At 37.0% G+C, this 18,257-nt stretch overlaps 3 protein-coding genes and 1 non-coding gene across 11 annotated transcripts in view; all 4 read right to left on the bottom strand.

Moving 5' to 3' along the window:
• LOC130069559 (coiled-coil domain-containing protein 136) overlaps nt 1–1,781 on the bottom strand; it is a 29,807-nt gene extending 28,026 nt beyond the window's left edge. For all 3 annotated transcript variants that reach the window (XM_056233491.1, XM_056233493.1, XM_056233492.1), the window contains exons 1-2: nt 1,635–1,781; nt 1,158–1,376 (exon numbers count right to left, since the gene is read on the bottom strand). In XM_056233491.1, the coding sequence (XP_056089466.1) occupies nt 1,158–1,212 (55 nt within the window). In that variant the 5' untranslated portion in view covers nt 1,213–1,376; nt 1,635–1,781. The remainder of the gene's footprint in view (nt 1–1,157; nt 1,377–1,634) is intronic.
• A 4,045-nt stretch (nt 1,782–5,826) lies between these two features.
• On the bottom strand, nt 5,827–9,768 carry naf1 (nuclear assembly factor 1 homolog (S. cerevisiae); the record flags this gene model as incomplete). The annotated part of the gene is made up of 9 exons (XM_056233462.1): nt 5,827–6,302; nt 6,451–6,541; nt 6,701–6,752; nt 6,876–7,036; nt 7,197–7,279; nt 7,754–7,847; nt 8,002–8,173; nt 8,366–8,997; nt 9,685–9,768. Coding segments are annotated over 9 exons (1,695 nt in total), but the record flags the coding sequence as incomplete, so codon positions are not given.
• A 365-nt stretch (nt 9,769–10,133) lies between these two features.
• On the bottom strand, nt 10,134–10,221 carry trnay-gua (transfer RNA tyrosine (anticodon GUA)). Its single transcript is given in 2 exon segments — nt 10,134–10,169; nt 10,185–10,221. It is a non-coding gene; the product is annotated as a tRNA-Tyr (tRNA).
• A 2,085-nt stretch (nt 10,222–12,306) lies between these two features.
• Nucleotides 12,307–18,257, bottom strand: part of sbf1 (SET binding factor 1) — a 59,817-nt gene continuing 53,866 nt past the window's right edge. For all 6 annotated transcript variants that reach the window (XM_056233506.1, XM_056233510.1, XM_056233508.1 and 3 more), the window contains 8 exons: nt 16,471–16,597; nt 16,131–16,261; nt 15,641–15,880; nt 15,439–15,546; nt 15,151–15,356; nt 14,231–14,318; nt 13,925–14,056; nt 12,307–13,830 (listed from right to left, as the gene is read on the bottom strand). In XM_056233506.1, the coding sequence (XP_056089481.1) occupies nt 13,732–13,830; nt 13,925–14,056; nt 14,231–14,318; nt 15,151–15,356; nt 15,439–15,546; nt 15,641–15,880; nt 16,131–16,261; nt 16,471–16,597 (1,131 nt within the window). In that variant the 3' untranslated portion in view covers nt 12,307–13,731. The remainder of the gene's footprint in view (nt 13,831–13,924; nt 14,057–14,230; nt 14,319–15,150; nt 15,357–15,438; nt 15,547–15,640; nt 15,881–16,130; nt 16,262–16,470; nt 16,598–18,257) is intronic.

The raw sequence follows: 18,257 nt of genomic DNA, 5'->3' as shown, positions 1-18,257 counted from the left end.
GAGAGACAATTATAAGTTTCATTTCCCCAAAAAGTACAAATTGTGGTTTGAACCATTACTCTAGACATAAATATATAGATATACTGTATATACATACATACATACAAAATGTTCTGTCTTTTTTGAATCTTAATCCATTTATATCCCAGTTAAAAAAAAAAAACTGCCTCTCAAGAAAATTTAATATAAGTCTTGTTTTTAGAGAATATATTCTTGAATTAAGTTGATTTTTTTAAATTATTTAATATTAATTATGAAATATTTTGTTGTTGCTGTATTAAACATAAACACTAGCTAAAGCTTGTAATAATAAAAAAAAAGGAATAAAATTGCCAATGATGTAAGAAAGAACAACATTTAACTGAAGAATGCTCTCTTAAAATAAACTGCAATATTTTATTTTTAAACTTTATCTTGTTTTCAGAATGTTCAGATATTATGTAAAAACTTTACTCAAAGCCTTTATAAATAAAGCATATTATGCCTTGTAATGCACTTTATAATGCACTGTATGTATCATAAATAACAGTTATAATACATTACAATACTTATCTATTCATTCTTACACCTTTAGGAAGTATAATGCATTAAACACATGACAAACAGCCAGTTTCAGATGTAAAAAGCAATCTGCAAATATTATGTAAACTTTGGTTACAATTATTTATGAAAAGATATAATGCATTATAACATAAATTATAAAAACCTTTATACATAGGTTTATAGCATTAGCATTATACATAAAGGCTTTAAGTAAAGGGTTACCGATATTTCTACTGGGAAACCAAGACAAATATACTGATAAACAAGTCATTTTTGCATTGTAGCAAGTGCATTAGAAGACTAATAAACAGAAAGCCACCATCATATCATAATAACCATTTCTTTTGAGTTTTGAGTTGTGTTGTTTATCTACGCATATTTGTCTTAACCAAGACACACACATAACCTTGTCTCACCTTTTGACTGAGAAACTGACATACTAGATTATCTCTCTGTTTCTCTTAACATCAGACACCGCATCCTTCTAAACAACCTTCTGCCTCATGACAGACCAGATAAACAATGCAGATGGAGGTAGGAGGAGAGAAAACAATAATTATTTCATGCATTGTTGCACAAATGAACACCTGTAGAAACATCACACACACACACACCTGCAGGATCCAAGACCTCCTCAATGACGGGCGGCAGACGCAATCCGCAGTCCATGGTTGTCGTGGCGACAGGCCTCAGGAAGTGGGGGGGTGGGGGTTGGAGGGGGGTGAAATGTCCAAACACACGCAGTGATAATGGTCAGAAAACAGGAGGGACACACACAGCCCTGCGAGGAATGTCAGGCTCCACACACACTGTGCTGCGATGGTCGATACATCCTGAAACACACACAAATACACACAGATCAGTTCAATATTCCTCTAAACAACTGGAGACATCACCGTCTAAACTGCTTATAGATGGTTTATTGCTCTTCCTGAATAACTGTGTTGTTCTCTCTCTCCCTCTCTCTCTCTCTCGGTTGCTTATTGTCTCCTTGCAAAACAAAGCTTGAAACACTGCACAGCATCAAGGGTATTTCAGCAACATGATTATTCTCTGACTCTCAAACACACAGAAAGCATTGGTCTGCTTACCTTTAATGAGATCTGTGTGCAGCTCAGGACACTGACAGCTTACGTCTCCGTTACTCGCTGTCGTTTACTGCGTGCCCTCCTCTCGTCTCGTCTCCTCTCCCTCCTTCCTTCCCCCTCTCTCGCTCACTCACGCCATCTAGCTCTCTTGCTCCCCCTTTATCTTTTGCCTCACTTTGCTCTTTTCTCATCTGTTACCTCTACGATTGCTTTGTGTGGTCCATTCTCCCACAGATTTAAATCAGCTGGCTTGTGGGAGCATTTTGATGATTTTGCACTTACATTTGGGGCCACAATGACTGCACAGAAAAAAAACAAAGTAACAAGTTTATTGCTCATCTTCGGAACACAAATGAAGATCTTTTTGATGAAATCTGAGAGCTTTCTGTCCCTGCATTGACAGCTACGCAACTAGCACGAAGTCTAAATTCAATCTGTTCATCATAAAGCCATCGTGTCTCTTCAGAAAATGTGGACCACTCAATTCATATGGGTTAGTTTTACGATCTCTTTATGAACTTTTTGAAGGATCAAAGAGGTAGTTGTGTAGCTCTCAATGGAGAGACAGAATTTCTTTTGAAAAGATCTTTATTAGTGTTCTGAAGATGAACGAAAGTCTTTCAGGTTTGGAACGACATGAGGGTGAGTAATTAATGACTGAATTTTCCTTTTTGGGTAAACTATTCCTTTAAGATATATAATATTATTTGATGATGATGATGATGATGATTATTAATTATTAACAATTTTAATTATTAAATATTGTAAAAGTTTATTATTTTAAGTCTTCCCTATTTGAAAAATATTTTCATATTTTTATTAATTGTATTTGTTATTGCAAAGTTGGTTTCATGCCATTTGTTTGTTTGTTTGTTTATGCATTTATATTATTATAAATTAAAATTAGTGCTGTCAAACTCAAATCGATTAATAGCATCTAACATAAGTTTGTAAATATATATGTGTGTGTGTATGTATGTATGTATATATATATATCAGTATGCATATATCATATGTATATATACACACACACACACACACACACACACATATTTATGAACTTTTATGTTAGGTGTGATTAATTGTGATTAATCGATTTCTTTAATCGAAGTTTATTAAGCCTATTAGATTAATACATAATAATAGTTGTATTATTAATTGTATTTATTATCGACTTTTCCATAGTCCTCAATAGATTTTGAAGAAGTTTTCATATGATGCAGTCAACTGCATCATAGCTATTTCAGGCAGGGTATATTTACATTCCGACTGTGACTTGTGCAGATCTGGTCTTCATAATCCCAGCAAGACGAATTCAAACAACTGAAGGTCTCGTACTGAAACTCTTGGTCCGTTTAGGATCAGATCAGGGCAGATGTTCAAGTAAGATGTGACGACAGCATTGCAAAGCACTGAAAAAAAAAAAATGGAAGACATGTATATTTCATTAATATGCATAAACAATTATTATTATTATTTTATGAGGAGACATTTTGAAACAGTTTAAAAGTTAATTCTCTTACTTTCTGTCTCGGGCTGTGGAAAACCAGCTTACTACTTTCTGAAAACAGTATAGGCCTACACTGCATACTGTAGACCATAAACACAAACATACTAGAACAAACAAGACTAGAAATGACAATGGGGGTCATTTATTTAGCAAAACTCTCCTTTGTAACTCACATCTTGCTCAAATTAGCATATAGTGCTAACGTTACACGTAATCCATAGACAGTAAAAGATAATCTATCGATGTACAATGGCCTGTAATTATTGTTGAGATGCAACGTAGAGTAGGTATTGCGCGTATCCACTACCTAAGGGAAGGAAACTTACTTCCCTCATTAAGAAACAACAGCTGTCTGAGAGACATATTCTGCCATTCGCAGAAGCTTAATCTTTGTTTGCAAACCCATTCAGATTGTAGGACATTCGTGTCAGCGCGCTACGAGCTGCCACTCTGTCATAGGCTCACAGCAACTTGATGGCGTTGCTTGGCAACCGAGCTGGCGCCGTCACCGATAGGAAACTGCTGAAACAGGGCCAAGAATGTTGCCCTTAAATGACACCTCAAAACAAACAAAAAAGACACCATCAGAAACTGATAGGGTTTCTGTGTAGTGTAAGTTGAAAGTTTAATCACATACTTACACAGCTATACACTGCTCAAGGTTAACGTGGTTATTTAGGAGTCCGCTAACACGCTCAGTTTCGGTCATTTCTCTCTGTTTCACATAAACACACACACACACACCAAAAAAGCTCAAAGGGAATTCAACATTTTAAGCTCAAAGCCAACAAACGGACATGGACTCTTTTTAAAGCTACAGAAATCTACGATCTGCCACAGCAAATTATCGATACGTCATTCTAGGGTAGGCCGTTTGAAAATGTAATTGTCCATTGTTGATAAATGTATTTTTTTCTAACAATTTTTGTAAAAAATAAACAACAAAAAAATGTATTAACTTACTGAATGCATATTTTAATTCTTTAATTTTAATTAATTTGTGGACCCACGTAAACTCGTCATTTTCTGAGAGCTACGACCTTTTACCACCACGTGGCCGCGTTACCACCTTTATTAGTCAACATTATGTTAAAATTATTTCTAAAATCTTAATACTTCAGAAAAACAGTTTCTTTTATTGAATTTACATTTTATTTTCTATAAGATTATATATCTTATTTTCTTTTGTTGGCAAAAAAAATATGTCAACTATGTTTAGGCTACTGACCAAACAAACCCATGCAACTAAAAACTGGTTAATCAAAACACCCAGTGACCAACACCATAATGTTTTTTTGTTTTTTTTCTGTGGTGAACACATTATTGTAAGTTTTCACTTTTTTTCAATATTTTATCAATAACAGATTGTCAAGGGGTATATTAGCCTAATTGGCAATCAACAATGTTGGATAAATTGTTATGGTTGGCAAATTTTGCATACATTTTTAAAATTAAAATAAACATCTTTCAAAAATCTTTCTTTAGTAAATGTACTCCCAATTATAAAATGAGCTATATGTAACTGCAAAATAACCCACACAAATGTCCTTCCTGTTTCAGTGGCTCAAACATGCTTGAGATAGCAATCGCAGTCCACACTTTCCATCCAGGTGCCCCATATTGCAGGGAAGCAAATGAAACTGCCAGTTCCCAGATGGATTACGTTGCTCTGGGCACTGGCAATCTAATGGAAACACACTATGACCTTGAGTCACAACACTTGGGATGCTGAGGTCAGAATTACAGTTTCTAAACAACAGAAAGATGAGAGCATTCCAGGACATCCATAATATCTGTAGGAAAAGGGATATGGGATCATGGGATGATAGGTAACAGAGCTATTGCTATTTTGAAAATCTTTGGTAAAGATGGAAAAACGATAGAACAGACCACCAGGGGTGTCATTTTCGATAATAGAGCAGATTGGACTAAATCAGTGGTTCTCAATCCCAATAAGAGGGCCCCTATAAAGTCTTAAAATTATTTCAATTTAAGTTATATTAACTATCTTAATTAAAATGCTAAATTTATAGTCAAAAGGATTTAGACCCACAGGAGTAAATATCAACTTTATGCTACTTTAAAAATCATTCTATTTAGGAAAAATAAAAGGAAGTAGAATGGAAATTACTCATTTCATTCACCAGATGCCTTTAGATTACAAAACTGGGAATTAGACAACATTTATCACAGCAATATTGTTAAGAAAAAGACAACCACTCACTCAGTCAGGTTACTTGAGCTGTAAAAGGTAACTGAATCATTCTATAGGTGCGCATTCCTATGCGCTTGAACCCTGGAATAAATGTTACGTGATTGGTCACTGTTTATCGCATCTTCTCACGGCTGTTTTTATTATTTTTATTATTACCAGGCAGGCTCAATGATGTATGCAGCAGACAAAAATGTTGAAATATATTGATCCAGGAACATGTCTTACTTGGCAAAATCACAGGGACAGACAGTGAGCAAGCACCACTCACATTCTTTCTTAAAGTGTCAAAATTTGGTTTTCTACACTGTTCTGGTGATTGACGATTGTTATTTTTCTGCCGGGCAGTACTACAAAAAATAAGAACATAAATCTCATTATTGAAGTGTATACTTTGTAATAAATGTACAATGTCTAACACCACAAAGTGAAAGAGACACACTGAAAAATAATATATAAATATATATACAGTATAAAGAAATTAATCATTTTTAATACAAAATGAAAAGTTGCACTAACAATATACAGTTAAGTTTGATCCACACCTGTATATAGTTATATTAGTATGCAAAGACTGTGATCAATTTAAGGGTGCAGGTTATGAAGAGGATTCAGTCATAGGTTTATTGATTAAATGGTGGTGGTGGTGGTGGTGGTGGAGGTGGGGGCTGAAACATAAAGCCCTGATTGGGCCCTGGGGGCCACGGGTTCATGCCCATGTGAAAGGGTGGAGGTCTGGGAAAGGGTGGGATCATTGGGCGCTGGAAAGGAAACATGTGTGGATCCTGATGGCGGAACATGTAGTCAGGTTGGAAGTGGGGGTGAGCGTGATAGTTGCTATGAAAACCGCCGCCACGATTGTGGTGCTGCCCACGGGGAACGTTGCGGTTCTGTCTGGGCTTCCGCCGGCCTGCTTTTTGAGGCTCTTTATGGACGTCCGATTCATCCTCTGGTAAAGGAACCAAAGAAAGAGGATAAGAGAGAATGATTAGCGCATTAAGTCATAGCGCTCATGTGGGCGACGCAGGTTCGAATTCAGCTCGCAACATGCTGCTAAAAATAAAAGGAACAAAAATGTGGACATAAAATGACTGTACCTGAGTCAGAATCGTTTTGCTGCCGTCTCTTTTTCTCTTTCAGCTTCTGTTTGGCCAGCTTCTCTTGCTCATCATCACTAAAGTCAAGTGCCTAACACAGAATAAAAACCAATCAGCGGAGAGGCTAAACCATCACTTATTAACAGATAACACTGATGACATATTAAGGCAGGATATCACTCTCTCCATAGAGATTAAGCCTTTGCTGACCTGATTTCCCAAATAATTGTTATGAAAAGGGCACATTTACCTCAGGGGGTGGTTCCTGGTCATTCTTCCAGGATGCATCTGAGCCTTTGGTCCTTGTTTGAGAGGTATCATTTGTAAATGTTAGAGGAAACATGCAACAGCAGAACAGCATCAAAGCGTTTTTCAATAAAACCGAGGCACACCCAAGCTTTCCGCCCCAATGATGAGGTACTCACTTTTGAAGTCGCTCTGTAAAGACGTAGTCTGTGAAATCTTTAATTTTAGGGGCGAAGTAAACCGGGTCTCGAATTTTGAGATCTTTCTGGTCGATATCGTCATGGGAGTTGAACCTCAAAACGTAGTAGGGCTGACAAACCGGCCCGAAGACTTCAAAGACCTGAGGAGAAACCAACAACCTTTTAGGACCACAAAACTACGGTTTATTGCACAATATGTCTTTTAAAAGAAGACGTGTTTCCACATTGCAAGACAACAGATTTTAAATAATTGTGAATACAGTTACAATAAATTTGGCACAGATGGATAACGTTACTGACCTTGCCAACAGAGTTTCTGTTTTTGCTGAACAACACACTGTCTTCATTCAGTGCTGGTGTGTTCTTGTATGACTCCACGATCACTAAATAAAATGAATACATTTTGTATGAGATGGCCTTTAAATTCAGGCGAGACAAAACCCGTCTTCTAGCTAAGATGGTTTTTGTTTTGCCCAGTGGAAAATGTGTGTGTGTGTGTGTGTGTGTGTGTGTGTATATATACTGTATATACACTTAAAATCCTGAAAAAATGTCAGTTTCCCAAAAAATATTAAACAGCACAACTCTTTTCAACACTGATAATATGAAATGTATGAAATGTTTATGCTGCTTAAGAAACATAAGAAATGCAAAAAAAAAATACAGCAAATATTAGAATGATTTCTGAAGGATCATGTGACACTGAAGACTGGAATTATTCAGCTTTTCCATCATATGAATAAATTACATTTATTTTAAAATGTATTACAATAGAAAGAGGTTATTTAGAATTATTAGATTTTCTTCACAATATTATTGCTTTATATATGCTTAGAGTTTGCCAGACGCCTAAATACCTAATTGCTCCACAATGCTTGATATTGTGCCAACGGGCTCCATCTCTGTATCCTGTGGAAGGCTGATGATCAGGTTCTCCACTGCAGGAAGGTCCTAAACACACAGAAGATACCTTTTTTCTCATTTATGCCAGGTATTAACATCTTGGTTGATTCGATCACAAGGCAGATTTATTCTAATCTAATCAAAGAAATTGAGAAAGTTTAGGGAAAAAAAGGAGTGGTCTATTACAGCTCATTTCCCTCACCTCGATAAGCAACTCATCATGGATTTTCAGTGGTACTGGCTTCTTCTCATTGCTCACTGCAACAACTTCATCGTCTTCATCTGCATTCTTCACCACTACCTCAAGAGGCTCAGAGGAAGAAGAGGATGAGGACGATGAAGAGGACGATGTGGAGGACGAAGAGTCTGAGTCACTGAATCATATAAAAGTAATCATTAAGCATTAATCACTAAATAATCAATAGTCATTTTGACTAGCTTTTAGGAACATTCTTTATGTACATAAAATGATTGTATATGAGCTTTATATGATGCTACTACAACAGAAGGAGATTAACCCAAGGCATGGGTCAGATGCAACAGACTTTAACGTCCTATTATTTTACCTGTCTGAACAGTTGTCATCCGAGCTGTTTCCTCTGTACTGCATGCTCAACAAAGCCAATGACCCAGTGCCAGAGTGTGGACTAACCACAATTCCACACTGCATCTCTGCAGGTCCAGTCTCAACGCTGGAGCTCTCATCGCCTGTTTGTTCAGACTGAATGCTGGAGCTCTGATCACCCGTTTGTTCAGACTGAATGCTGGAGCTCTGATCACCTGTTTGTTCAGACTGAACAATGGACATCTGATCTCCTGCCAGTCCAGAAAGATCACTGGTGCACAGTTCTGATGGTGGTACAAGTTGACCGCTTGAGTTCTGTTCACCAGTTTGTTCAGATGGAGTACTGGAGCTCTGATGTCCAGTGTCTATAGACTGATCACAGGTGTACGGACCTTCTGCTGGTCCAAGCCGGCCCCTGCTGCACTGATCTCCTGTTTGTTCAGACTGAATGCTGGAGCTCTGATCTTCTATTTGTTCAGACTGTCCACTGGCGAAGGTTTCATCTGTTGGTCTGAGCTGAGGACCGGAGCTCTGATCACCTGAGCTCTGATCACCATTCGTTTCAATCTGAAACTCTGTATTATTAATATCCAATTCCTTTTTCTCGGTTTCACATTTGGTCTCATCTTGGTCCTGGAAAAGAAATGAGATTGAGAGAACAGATGAGATTATCTTATGCTTTTTGAACTTGATGTTGTGTCTATAGTATATTGTATCTGTTATTTTAGTTAAATATTTTTTTACGTTTACACTTTATAAAATGGCTTGAGCAGTGACTGAAAGCACGTTATATTTGTGTTATTATTAGTTTAACTCGATAAACTCCTATACGGTCACGTGATATCAACATTCCTCCATGAGAGGGCGACCCGCTACATGTAAAATAAAACAGCCTTTTTCCCCCTAGAAGACTGATGTCTAGATTCTTTACCTCATGTGAATAAAAAAACATTTAAAAGATATTCGTCTAAAGTCCTGTTCATAGTGTTTTGCGTAATATTTATTTTATTTAACAAACGTGTACCTTTAAGTAATCCACATGCAAGATTAAAGTAACTCATGATGCAGTGACTTGCATTCCAATTTAGTATAACAAATTTGACTATTAATTTCCAACGTGAGCTTTATCACCCACTATCAGTTAATAAAAGTGATCTAACTACTGTTCATGGTTGATGTGCACGCTGAATTATTGATAATTCACGTTTAAAGTAAAAGTTTACACTTTTCTAACAGTCAGTACTTATTCAGTACGTACCAAGTGAGTCGAAATGAATATGAATGATCAAAACATACGCAAGGATATAGAATATTCTTTACCTGGCCATCAATTACGTTCTCTGTGCTTGAATTCTCCATGTTTAGGTTTCCATGTGAGAACAGCGTGAAGAAGAAATCGCTATTTTACGTCATTGGCGTCACAACAACAGGAACCTTAAAGACTCTTTCAAAATAAAAGGCCCAATTATTACTGACAAAATCATAATCCTTTTTTTTAAAGAATCAATCCTTTGTTTATCGTATATAATTAAATATATTGTAATATTATATATGTATATATATAGGAAGAACACAAGCTGGCTTTTCCAGGGCACTTGGGAAAGAGAAGCAAAAAAACATATACTGAATCACAATTATTCTTTTCTTTTCATTGTTTGCCAAATTAAATAGCATGTAAGTTATTCATACAGACAGCCGAGGAACTACCGCATCAGCATAACGCTGGAATTAAATCCTTCAAAGTGTTGTAATGTAATTGGAAAAACAACTCCTTCGAGCCGGATTCGAACCAGCGACCTAAGGATGACAGTGTTAAGCCTCTACAGTCCTCCGCTCTACCAACTGAGCTATCGAAGGGTTGAGATGGGTCATTTTACGAATCATTTTTCAATTTGTCAGATTTCTGTTAGTTTTACGCCTAATATTGCTATACTAAATTGGTTACTGTTTGTATTACGTAAATATTGCAAGTATGTTGATTTAACACTGCTTATTGAGAATAAGCTGAAGTAAACATTTTCCTTCGAGCCGGATTCGAACCAACGATCAGTCTGAGAAGGGCTGTCAACTCTCACGCATTCACCGTGAGACTCACCGAGCGTATTTTGCAAAATATGTGTACTATATTACATATTTATTATATTTTTACTTATATCATTAAATAAAGTTGTTATTATAATAAAAAAAACGCATATTTAATTTGAGTCATTTTTAACCTTAAATAATACTACCAGCTGATAGGGCTCTCTGTATGTTTACAGCATTGGGTGAGTTTTTTTCTTTTCTTGAGAACATCTTGTGTACCTAATATTTATCCAAATGAGTCAATATTGAATAAAATCACAAGAATTGAATTGAAATCGTGAAATTTGTGTCAAGCAATAATAATAAAAAAAACCTGTAGCTTACCAGAAATTGTAGCCTACCATGTAAACATTGTAACATGTTGTCACTAAACCTAATAAAATTCTGTTTAGTTACTAAAATGTTTTGACAATCACAATACACTTATTGTGATGCAATTTTTTTATTACATCCACCTCCCTCCCTGAGAAGGCATGTGCTTAGAAAATCAATAGTTAGGCTAATCATCAACCAATCACAACGTTTTTTAAGAGGCTGGAGTAACTGCAGTGCATATCATTCTCTGTCAGATAAAGATGAAATTGTCGAGAACTAAATAGTGGCTTCATGCCAACAAAAAATGTTAAATATGAATATCAGGTCTACATTTAGGTTAGAAGACATTATGTAGCCAATACGGCTACTGTAATGTTAATAAGTTACCAGCAGATGGTGCTATGGACCCCCACATAAATCCTTGCACATGTAGCCTACGATACGATCAGAAAGCGCAAAATTACAGACATCGCCCAAAATAATTTTTAATATTTTTAAATTAACAAAAAAATATTTACACACTCATGGTGATCAAAAGCTGTATATCTTTGTTCCGTAAAACACTCAAAAAAATGTGGTGACTAAAGCCATCATTCTGCCCATAATCTCTGGAAAAAATTCACACGGGTTTAGAACCAGATTTGAGTGATTAAATGATGATACAATAAACATTTTTGGTAAATTTGTCCATAATGGAACACTACCAATCCATAAAACAAGAAGTACACCTCTAAACAGTAAAATTATTTAAATTTTAAACCCTCTCAAAGTTTGACTGACAGTGACAGTCAAATGGCAGATATTCCAACGTTTTAACGTGGGATTGTGATATTTAGCCTATATGTTTTCATTTTTAAATGAATATAAATATTTGCAGTGACACCAGTAAACAAAGAGAAAAAGCAGCACACAGACAAATGTCAGGAGGCCATGAACCTCACAGTGGTTTAATCCTAAAAAATATATGGCATGATTGACAAAACAACCTGGATCAGATTAAATAAATCGAATTAAAAAAAGTATGAAAAATAAATAATTAAAAATGTTATGCAGTTTTTGCTTTCAGATATTATGAATGTTACAAAACTGTTGCGTCCTGGGACTCGAATTATGTGAACGTGTACTGATCAAGTATCATTTCAAAGTAAAAGAAAAAAAGAATTTAAAAAAGAAAATAAAAAGAAATGTAGGGTTTATTTATGAGTCACATCTGAAGGTTTCCAAAATATATATAAATATATATACTGTATATATGTATATATATTATATATATATATATCATTAGTCACGTTAACAGAGAGATAAACAATGGCACATATTGGATTTCTAATTAAAAGGTTAAGTGGTGCTCTGAGGACTGTCATATTCAGGAGACAAAGTTAAATAAATTACTACCATTAACATACACATTTGAGTATTATATACAAAGGGAGTTATTGAAACAAAAATCTACAAATTCAAATTTCGTTGTCAACAGATCTTAAGTATTACCCTATTTTACACCATGTGTGTGTATGTGTGTGTTAGTTCTTGTATCTGGAATTAAAAAAAAAAAAAAAAACGGAAGAAAAAAAACCCCTGCAACGGTGCAGTCCTGTGATAAACAGGTGATACTTTTATGCATCCTCACCAAGTCCAGCAAAATAGACCCTTTCTCTAAAGGAATAATATAAACAAACTCCTCTATGTACAGGATTCAAAACAGAACAGGTAACAGACTAACTAAAACACTGATTCTGACAGATCCAGGGCTCAGAGGCTGAAGAACAGAAGCACATGACGACTGGCCTCACACCGGCACCCGCATTTGATTTCGGGACAGGCTGATTCGGTTTTCATTTATAAATTTGTGACCAAAACTTTGCTAAATAGATATGACAGGTCTGATATCTCACTTCCAACTCAAATTGAAGTTTTAAGAGTTTGTACCCATTCGGAATGCATATTATATTTTTGTTACAGGAAATGATGCGGAACCCAGTTGTCATTGCGACCAGCTACAGTCTCTGGCCTCTGATTGGTGTAAACAGAAACTTGAAACGAAGAGGTTATAAATCTCATCCACACACCGTCCTCCCCCCCTTTAGTCTGTCTTTCGTCTTAGAAAAATCAAAGAATCATCTTTTTTTTTGTGCATAAATTATGACAAAATACATCCCTCCATTTCCTTCAGCATCCCTTAAAATTCTCAAAAGCAATAGTGGTTTTTATTTTCATCGGAAGAACCCAAGAATTTAGTTTGTAAACAGTCAAAATGTGAACCTCCAGATAACTTTACAGTTTGGACATGGTAAACTGTCACAACGATGGATCTTTTCATATTATTTTGATGTGAATAACATAATGGAAAACAAGTCTTAAACACAAATCCTTCATGAACCGTTGCACGGAGACCCTGTTTGACGAAGCCAGCCAATCAGAAGGGAGCGAGAGAACTTGTCTAGCCATTGAGAAGGCGGGACATGTGATGTGCAGTTCGGGCTCCAAGCAGTGGCATAGTGACAGTAAGGAGATCAGAAGGGGTTAAATGTTACATTAGGGGTCACTCTTTTGTTATTGGGCATTTTTAGAGCCCCTGCATAGCTGAAAGGTGCCATTGGCAGTGCTGGAGCAATATGATGGGATGCGAGCGGTAGATGAAGAATCGCACATCATGCCTTTTCGAACAACCGTAGGAGAACATCCAGGGGGTTTGACTGTTTAAAACAAGCAGAGTACGTGTGAGATCACAGATATCAGTCTTAAAGGGAATTCTTCGCTTTTTCCATAGCTTTTCGACAAAAAAAAAACAACAACGCTGAAATGTGTAGAGGAGCGACATCGTAAAGTTCAATACCACCAACACGGGAGCCCGTTACAACTTTCCTCTGTAAACTCTGGGGAAGCGTTGCCCATTGGCCATGAGCACTGTCTGTCACTGGCTCCGCCCCCCCACAAATTGTCACAGTTCTCTCCTCAGCAAAGCCCCTACGCATCAGATAGGCAACTCTGAATACTGTCCATCCATAACTGTGCATACGTGCTGTCCTGGGCACAGAAGTTGTATACTCTTTTGGTCGTCTTGAGCTGAAAGAGGAGGAGGAGAGGTTAACGTGCTTTAAACAATACTTTGTGAATTATGAACAAATAAAGCAATGCGAGCTGATTATAGAGGTCTTACATCAATGAAGGCTTTTTCATCCATGTTTTTAGGCGCTCCCATGGTGGGCGTCCCCGGAATGACAGATTCCACTTCAGCTAGCTCGATCACTCCCTTACACTCTTTATCTTGCCTGGTTTCATAGTATCGCAACTAGGAAAAAAGAGAAAAGGGGGTATAGGAGCATCAATAGCAGTCACGTTGAATGATTCTTGATTAGAAAACAATTCATTTTTAATTGAAAGCATCTAAGATTTGCTGCATACTGAAACTATTATGGGTCTAAATCCTAAAATGTTTTCAATATTTTCAATTGCAATGAATTACCTGGTGTTTGGTCTTATCCAGTACAAACCAACGTGGTCTCCAAGGTTTCAGCAAAGCACCTCTTTTGTATAAAATACCCTCAAAGCTCCTATATCCAAAACAAAAAATACATCATTTTTATTAAAGAGAAGGTCCGACCTTCAAACATTCAACTTAGGCCAATCCATATCGCATTTGAAACTACAGTAAAGATCATTTTGCAAATTCTTTATAGCTTTTAGAGTTTTAATATTAAAAAATAAAAACTGTTATTTTTAGTATTTTTTATATAATATTATAGTATTTGTTTATATTTTTAATTAGTTTTACTTTAAATGTATTTATTATCATTTATTAAAATGTTTATAATAATTTATTTAAATTTAGTTTATTGAGTTATTTTATTATTAAAATATATAATAATTTAGTATATTTTAGTTAAAATTTTAGTCTTTTTATCTGGTGTCTTTCAAATATTTCTATTTAGCTATAATTCGTTATAAAAAAATATAGTTTTTAGTAGTTTTAGTACTTTAACTGGAAAATTTTTCATCTAATATTTATATTTTTAATTGTATTTCAGCTTTATTTCAAAAAAAAAAAAAAAAAAAATATTATAAAATATTTATTTTAAAAATGTGTTAAAATTCATTTTGGCAGCCCACTGGACCATTTAAAATGAACTAGCGACGACAAAAAAATATATAATTAAAATCTGAAAAAATTTGCTGACAACAGGACCTACACTTTAGATTTTCAGTTATACATTCATATAAATTTAAATCTTAAAAGTTGATTTAAAAAGTCCATGGATGTGTCATGCATTATCTACCCAAGCACGTTAGGTGAAACATCAACTCGTTACATCTATACAACATAACTAAAGCCGAGAGTGTCATTTCCCCCGAATCACACCCAGCGTGAAGAGAGCCTTTACAGACCTGTTCTCGCTCTCAGTGCTCTGGAACTGGCTGTAGAGCGTGCTGGTACTGGGCCGACCAGCTGCAGGCGTGGACGTGTTGCTGCCCTCACAGTCCAATGCCAGGTTAATGGAGGAGCCGACTCCACTCTCTTGCAGATACACACCCTGAGAGCGCCGCTGGTGACTCAGATTAGACGACATGAGCAGAGAGCTGGAAAAGGAGTTCTGAGGAAGGAGAAACAGACTATTAGTACGCCATCCCATTAGTAATTTGTAGACGGAGATAAGATGTTGTTTAGACTCTTACCCTGCTCTCTAGTCTGGACTCAACCCTTTGGGCAGTCTTAATCTTGTCCCATGTGTCCTTCCATTTCTCCGTAGGTTGTCCCAACTCAGTTTCTAGGTTCTGCACATCCTGCTCACAAACACACACATATAAGACGATAATTAGGACGCATGTATGAAGAAAATAATTTGATTATAATGAGGACTTTAGCTTTATTCCTCACCTGCAAGAGTTTGGTGATGGCATCAGGCACTACTTTACTGAGGCTGTCATAGCAAGGCCAGACGATCCTCCGCTGGGACTTGGGTGCTGTCGTCTCCTGCCTTTCACCGGCTTCTTCCTGTGGCTTCTCCTGTCGACCCCGCACTAATTCCCAGTCAAAGGACGGACCCTCAGAAAGCGTTTCCTCCGTGTAAAAGTCCCAAACCTTCAAGTTGGAGATGAAACTGTAGGGCTTTAAGACCTGCACAAAAAGAAAAAAAAAGACATGTGGGTTACACACAATAACCAACAGAGGGAACTAGTGTATTACTAGTATAAATAAATAAAACTAACATCAATAGAAGAATATGTATAAAAATAAAAAGTTTTTAAATATTTAAGTGGTTGAAAGTCATTGAGTCATTTTTTTGTGTGAAAATTACACAATGAAAAAAAAAAATTACCAATCTCAAACTAAACTGAGTACGACAAGAACAAAATTGGAAAGTGACCTCTTCCTCCTCGGGTGAAAACATGTAGTTGTAGAATATGGGGGTCTTCTTGTTGAGTCGATCAATGTAATCCCAGACAGACTTACACACCTGAGGGTTCTTCCTCTCACCCTTTTCCTCATACAAGACACCTAAACAGAAAACACATTGGGATAGGGACAAATAGGGTTTAATGATTGAAAACTGTAAATATGTATTATGAAACTTCCCGCAAAGTCATTTGACTTTTGACAGTAATACACGAGGAAACAATAACATGAAAAGATCTGATCATCTCATTACGAGAGTCAAAGATTATAGTAGGCATTATGTTGCAAATTTGTTGAGGATTAAGACTCACCAAGCTCTATGCGCTCATAGTCCGAGTCCAGCAGGAAGGTGCGGAAGCGGTTGGATACGTAGTGGTAGGCTAGAAACTTCAGGTAGTACTGACTGAACTCAAATTCCATGGGGAACTGCAGATGGATCTGTTGTGAAAATGAGCAGAGGGGAGAAAATTGAAATGTAACATCTATCAGATCTTAATGTGCAGAACAACTAATTAAATTAGCTTGCATTAAACATGGACTGACTGGAAAACCATTACAAGACTACTAAAAGCAAATTGCAATTGTAACAGCAAGGTTTATATGCCCAAAACCACAACACAAAAGAGTATATATGACAAAAAGAACCGGGCCCAAGACTGAACCTTGTGGAACACTTATAGAAATTCATCTGTAAGTCATTACTATGCATTTCGATCAATCAGAAAAGTAATTATGAAGGCATCTACAAAAAGTGGAATCATAGCGATGAGGTAAAAGACATTCTAAAGGAACAGAGAATATAGTGGGCAAGTTTTTTTTTACACATTGGCTTTTACTTGAAAAGGACGAAGATATATAAGATACAGCAGAGTATTTCATTTTACACATGGGGTACTTTTTTATTCCTGTGTGCACAAAACCCATCTTAAGTGTTTCATCTGACCATAGAACCCATCCCGTTTGAAGTTCCAGTAGTGTCAGGTAGAGGGCTGCATTGGGATTGAGTCCCGCCGGGTCCCGCGGGACCCAACGCAAATCTCGCGGGAGCGGGCGGTTTAAACTTTGCTGCGGGCGGGAATGGGCGGACAAAAAAAACCCCTGCGGGATCGGGAGGTTGCCTAACGACATGATGGAGATGTCAATGATGTGGAAAAGAACCTTAAACGAGGTATTTACAGCACAAAACCTGAGCAAGGCAAGTCTGACATTTACTATTCATCTTCCTGATCAGTGCGTCAGAATACATGCAGGCCAGGGAAACGAAACCAACAACCCCATGAATCTCTTTAATAATAGCAATACAAATACGCGCTTTTTTTCCCTGCGGGACGGGAGAAGACACAAAGTCAATGCATCTCTATTATTGTGCGGGAATAAATTCTCCAAGTTTTGCGGGTGCGGGCGGGAGTGGACATACATATTGCGGGAGCGGGCGGGAGTGTAACACATACGTTGCGGGAGCGGGCGGTAATGGTCAGAAATTCGGCGGGCGCGGGCGGGAGCGGGATGAAGAAAACAGTCCCGCGCAGGACTCTAGTGTCAGGTACTTTATAAACATTCTATGGACAAAACAAAAAAGAGCTTTTTGGCAGCAAACACTTAAGATGGGTTTGGTTCATAGAGGGATAAAAAAGTACCCCATGTGTAAAATGAAATACTCTGCTGTATCTTTAATGCTGTGGGGCTAATTTTCTGCCAGAGGTCCTGAACATCTTGCTCAGATACATGGCATCATGGATTCGATCAAATACCAACAGATAAAAAATCAAAACCTGACAGCCTGTGCTAGAAATCTTATAATGGGCCATGCTTGGATCTTCCATCAGGACAGTGACCCAATAACAAACATCAAAACAAAAATGGGTCACTGAGCACAAAACCAAGCATCTGCAATGGCCGTCCCAGTCCCTGACCTGAACCCTATAGAAAATGAGTGGGCTGAACTGAAGAGAAGAAATGCCAACATGGATCTGGGAATCTGAAGGATCTGGAGAGATTCTGTATGGAGGAATGGTCTCTGATCTCAGGTCAGTTGTTCTCCAAACTCATCAGGCATTATAGGAGAAGACTCAGAGCTGTTATCTTGGAAAAAGGAGGT

The sequence above is a fragment of the Rhinichthys klamathensis genome, unplaced genomic scaffold (assembly GCF_029890125.1).
Source record: "Rhinichthys klamathensis goyatoka isolate OS25496 unplaced genomic scaffold, OSU_Roscu_1.1 h1tg000370l_1, whole genome shotgun sequence".
Lineage (NCBI taxonomy): Eukaryota > Metazoa > Chordata > Actinopteri > Cypriniformes > Leuciscidae > Rhinichthys > Rhinichthys klamathensis.
The sequence above is the reverse complement of the archived record's forward strand: the minus strand, read 5'-3'. Positions and strand labels throughout refer to the sequence as shown.